At 44.0% G+C, this 5,872-nt stretch overlaps 1 protein-coding gene across 1 annotated transcript in view; it reads left to right on the top strand.

Annotated features, from left to right (window-relative positions):
* Positions 1-5,291: 5,291 nt before the first annotated feature.
* GRIN3A (glutamate receptor, ionotropic, N-methyl-D-aspartate 3A) overlaps positions 5,292-5,872 on the top strand; it is a 165,136-nt gene continuing 164,555 nt past the window's right edge. The window contains exon 1 of the mRNA XM_005859834.1: positions 5,292-5,665. Coding sequence (XP_005859896.1) covers positions 5,292-5,665 — 374 coding nt within the window. The remainder of the gene's footprint in view (positions 5,666-5,872) is intronic.

Raw genomic sequence — 5,872 nt, forward strand, 5'->3', positions numbered from 1 at the left:
TGTAGTATTAAACAGTAAGAGAGCCATTTCCTAAGGTCTCCTTATCTATTAAAATGTTGAGAGTTTTCATTTATATACTCTGACAAATGCTAAATAATCAAATAGCTTTGTGATTATGTACATCCCTGTCCATTGGTTAGATAATGGCTCTAGAGTCAACCAGGCCTGCTCATGACACTTCCATTTCACCTAGAAATGGAAATGAAAGGAACACGGTCTTTGGAGTCTGGGGATCAAATCTGGGTTTGCTTTCCCATTCTTAGCAAATGGCTCAACCTTACCAAGTGTCAGCTGCATTATCTATACAATAAAGATAAGCAGTCTATTCATGAAAGTAGGAGATCATCCATACAAAGTGCCTGGTCTGTAGAAGTTAAGATAATAATAAGCTCCAGAATAATAAAGATTTCTGAATTCCTATACATGTCCTGAAAATCTTCCTAAAAGTCTCTTTCTAAAGAAACAAAACAATTTTTCTTAAACAAAGTGCTTTTACAGATATAAGGCAGGAGATCTATGAAGGCAAATAGCACTTAGAAAATTCCCAAATTCTTTTGGCTACAGGTATAAAATTTGTGCTACAAACTGGGCACAAAAAAGTCCCTTATGAATGTCGCAGTCTGTGATGGGCCAAGTTTTATTCCATAACTCATTTGGATAAACACTATGTTGGAATGATTGCCACCAAGGGGCGGGGGGGGGAGAGAGAGAGAGACTGAGAGACACTGCCATATTGGTCCCCCCCTCCCCAGTCCTATTTTATTCCCTTGTAGTGTGTGGTTTAGGAGAGGAATCAAGACATCTAAACACTCAGCCAATAATCCTGGTGGATATTGAAAAGGCCATGCACTTGTCACAACTGATAGCTTATTCCCCAAAAAACAGCTAGACTGAGGACACCACAGTGTTCTTTTTCATTTTTGAAAGGCAAACAACTATTGGCAAGCCCTAATTTATCTCTAGGTAATGGCTCTGGCCTGAATTTGTTTTCCTGGGTATAGCTGATCACATGGTGCAAAAGGAAGACCTTTCCCTTTATATGTTCCAGCATAAACAAAGCCTAAGGACTATTTGAAATAGACAAAGGGAATTAACTTTTTGCTACTTTTTCTTTACACTGTTTTCTTAGTTCCTAATGCTCCTTTTCTTCTGTTTCCAGACCCTCAGATTGGCCTAAACTCCTTCTGTGAGACCCCACCTGGTCCTTTTCTATGTCCCCAAATTCCTGTGTAATGCAAAATGAATTCCTCCTGCTCCCAAAATTCCCAACAGGATATCAATTTTACAACATTCAGGGTAAAATAATTTATAGTAATGTTTGATGGGTGGGTAGTCCCATAATCATGAGTTATTTGCATTTTTTAAAAAGATGACTATTGCCAAAATTAATGCCTAATAAGTAGGATATAGGACAGTGTTATTAGGTATCAAGTCAATATTGGCTTTTTTTTAAATTGGTGGAATGAGAAAAGAATAATTATTCTTTGATGGGGTCTGCTCCTCTAAACTGACCTAATTTTTTCTAGATTCATTCTCTCCTCAAATTCTGCTACATCGTTTCCCTATCAACTCCACATATTTTTTGGTTTGTTTTTACCCAGAAAGGTTCTCATAACAACAAGGCCTCTGGCAACAGAGACAAAAAAAATTGATGTGGGGAGGGATACAATATGGGCTTATGGGTATTATTAATGAGCGATAAGCACATCTATCATGTGAATATTGGTTAAAAAAGCAACCCTACCTTGTTACTGCTGCATAAAAGCCTGACCCAGAGTTAAAAACATTCCACTTACTATTATTCCTACTTACAAAGCAAAGCTAGATATGGGTAGGACTTGAAATATGTCAGGATATAGGCCAAAAAAAAATAGTTGTCCAAACTTTTATAAATATGTGACAAACTGATCGCCCTGGAGAAGCCTCCCATTTCTAAGGGACTTGACGGGAGTCACGGGGGTCCACGCACAGCCGTGTAGACCATCGGAAAGAACTGTCACAAGGACCCCAGTAGAAAGCAGGAAGCTTGAGCTTTGGGACGTTAAATGTCACATTCATAGGGAACCAGTGCTGAGGATAGAATCGAAGTTCTGACTCCCACCGTGGCCTTCACTGCAGCTTTCCCGGGCCACCTCCAGAATACTCAGCTTTTAGTCACCCCATCGCTGGTACCAGGAAGCACAGATGTGCACAAAAGCACTTTTTACATTGCCAGCATTTGGATTTGTTTTTGTTTATTTGACTTCCCAACGTGAGTAGATGAGTAGTTCTCATTTCCAACCTGGTAATATAAAGTGCTTCGTCGCCTCTGGGTGAGCCAATTCTGAAATTGGGCTGATTCTTGCTACCAACAATGCAGCTGGGATGAACTTAGAATTCAGAGCCACACTGCCCCTCGCTCACTACGTGAGGACTTCATGCAAATTACCCAACTTTCCTCAAACACAATTTCCTATCTACAGAATGAGGATAATAATTCCAACCTGATAAAGTTGTTGTTGTGATCTCTCAGTAATGTTCTCTCTCGTGTAGATTATTGTAACAGCTTCATGCCTGGTCTCTGATGTCCACTCTTGACCACCTTTCATCTGTTATCAACAGAGCAGCTAGAGTGGCCCTGTAAAAACATAGGTTCTGTCACTACTCTCCTTAATGCCCCCTACCCAATGCCTTCTCATTCCTTTCAGAGTAGAAACTAATGTTATTCATTGACTTACATGATCCATCACATCCTTCTTACCTTCCTGTCCTCACCTGCCACCACTCTTGTCCTGGATCATTCTGCTCCAGCAACTCTGGACACCTCACTATTCTTCAAACACATCAGAAACACTCCTGCTTCAGGGCCTTCGCACTTGCTGTTCCCTCAGCTTGGAGATTCTTGCCTTGTAAGTATCCAAACAAATTGCTTCCTCACGTCCCTTTAGGTCTTTATTCAAAAGTTATCTTCTCAGCCAGGTTTTCTCCGGCTGCTCTATCTAAGCTTAGAAGCCACTCTCTTAATATTTCCTCTTGGTGCTTTATTTTTCTCCTTATCATCAACTAACATATCCTATATTCACTTATTTGTGTTTTATTGTCTGTCTCTCCCACTAGAATATAAGCTCAATGTTAGCATTTTGTTCACTCATTAACTATATGACTTTGTGGGGGAAACTCAAATTCTCTGAACTAGACTTTAATCATCTATCCCCAGGAGAGTCCTACAGCAAAGCCTGGCAGATAGTAGGAGCTTAATAAATGGTTGTTGAAATGATGACTGAATCTGAAAAATTATGATCATTGAAGCATGGAAAAGGAGAAGGAGAAGGGGGAAAAGGAAAAAGGAAGATGTGGGGAAAGGAGAAAAAAGAATCATGTCAGAGATGCTCAGATTATAGTGATATGGAAAAAGAGGACCAGGCAGCAATAGAAAGGGAGGGGAAATCAGTGTATCATAACTGCAAAGCCCAGGAAAGAAGCAAAAGGAAGCACAGGAAGAAAGGGCTATTCTTCACTGTTCACAGTATTCACACGATTCAGCTACAGTCTTTTTTTAAAAAATATGTTTTTATTGATTTGAGAGAGAAACATTGATGAGCGAGAAACATTGATTAGCTGCCTCCTGCACCCCTGCCCCCTTACTGGGGATGAAGCCCGAAACCCTGGCATGTGCCCTGACCGGGAATCAAAATGGTAACCTCTCAGTGCATGGGACGATTTTCCAACCAACTGAGTCATACTGGCCAGGGTGCAGCTGCAGTTTTAGCACGACCTGGGGCAGCACTAACCCCAGAACTGTGGGAATCATCCTCTCTTCTATGAACCACAAGTTGAGCCATTCCCTCAAGGTTGTCATGGACTTGTGAGAGGCCTAAAGAGCATACAGTGACTGTAGGATGCCATTAACCAATAGATCTGTTACCCGCAAACAGCACCAGGTATTAGACCTTGGTCACCTCCTGTACCTGGCCTATCGTTCCTACTCTGCTCATGTCTGTCTAACTGCCTACTAGATCAGACCTCTCTATTCTTCATCACCTTCTATTCTCTTAGGAAACAGATTTGAATGTCTGTGTAATGCCAGGAACTTAAGAGTCCCACTCGGGTCATGATCACAAGCTGGAATGTGAACCTCCTCAAAGCACACAAACTCCTACACAGGCAAGCAAACCTCCTTACTACACAGTCATGGAGTCCCAATCTTCCTACAATACAAGGACCAGGGAATTCTACTCTTCTTACTCAGATCCCAATCCATGGACTCCTGTGGAGCCAGAGGAATTTCCAGCACCCATGGTTAGGATGCTCTCCGGGGCCTCAGGAGGAAACTCTTCCCTGGTGGTTCACCCTCTGTTATGATGCTCACGTTTCCCTCTAGATCTAGGAAGCCTCTTCTCCCCTCTGGCACCCCAGCCTTGGAAGGGCTATTTTGAGAGTCAGGTACCTTTTGCACTGAGATGCCTTTAAAAGTCTGAGGAAAATGGCATTCACTTTGCAACCTTCTTGGGGGTTTTATTTAGCTAGATAGAGCCTCTTCATCCTTAGGATTTAAAGCATGATGGGAACTTCAGCTCAGGAATCAAAACAATTCTCCAGAGCTCCAAGCCAGCTGTATTTGCATAACAATTTAACAGATCCAAACAACAGGCCAAGGTCAGGTGAAATAAATTGCCAAGGTCATGCTTCTCTTGAATTGGTGATGAAATTCAGAATTGCTGATTCCCGGGGCTTGGCCCCTACTCTCCGAACTGATATTGTGGCATAAATTAAATTTATCGTATGTGTGAGAACCACACACCTCCTCTTAAACTTCTCCCTTCTAATTCCAGATCATGTAGATCATGGAGGAAAAGATGATGTCATAACCCACTGACCTCACGTATTAGCATACAAATGAAAGAACTTACTAGAAGCAGTGCTCTGGGGGACTTCTGGTCTAAACCAGGAAATGCTGTTGACTGTATTTGAAACTCTAAAAGTATGTTGAATCTCTTTAATTTCTCAATCAAATGATTGCTTTAAATTCACTACTTTAATTCTGAAAATCTAAAAACATAGGGATCCTTAAAAACCGCAGAGGCCCACATGCCAGAGAGAAGGAATTGAGGGGATTAAATGTGTAAACGATTCTTGCTTTAATATCCTTAACTCAAAATACCTGTAAACCAACACAGGGAAGAGAAGCTCATTAAAGTCCCAGCCTCTCTGAGCTTATCCCAGTGAACAACTGGATTTCAGATTCCTCGGGCGCAACTCCAAATTCGGAATTCTCCCCGGCTGGGAGCCCACGCCCTCCGAGGTCGCAGGGAATGTGGCAAACTGCGGACTCCTGGCCTTGGAGGGGAGAGGCCTTGCCAGGCGCGCAGGAAGCGTCTACCGGGAATCTCACCACCAGTGGGCGTTTAGCGCAGCCAAGCGACCGGCTGGTGCCAAGGCTCAGCAACAGGGAGGCGCCGGCTGAGGCGGGGAGAACTTTGCGCTCCGAGCAGAACCACCCTTTGCTGGCCAGTCGCGTCGCTCCTCGGAGGAAGCTAGCGGCGGCAGCGACTGGGCGGAAAGAGGACGAAAGGAAGAGAGGAAGTAGCGAGCGAAGTAGAAAAATGAAGCCTGAGCTGGAGAAGCCCGCGAGGGGATGGCCCACGGTGGAACGAGGCGGCTTTGGCTTCTTTTCCGCATCCCGGCCGTGAGCACCTGCTCCTGCACGACCCCAAAGAAATCCGTGCGTCTCGCCTTGGTGGAAAAGGAAGAGAATCCAAGTGAGCTCGTTACCTCCTCGGTCACCGCTGCCCCCTAGGACTCCGGGTGCTTCTCACGCCAGCCTCTCCGCGGGGCCGGACTCAGAGCCGCCCTGCAGATGGGGCGGGTAAGGAACGGGCGCCCCAGCTGCGGG

Source organism: Myotis brandtii, unplaced genomic scaffold, assembly GCF_000412655.1.
Source record: "Myotis brandtii unplaced genomic scaffold, ASM41265v1 scaffold13, whole genome shotgun sequence".
Classification (NCBI taxonomy): Eukaryota; Metazoa; Chordata; class Mammalia; order Chiroptera; family Vespertilionidae; genus Myotis; species Myotis brandtii.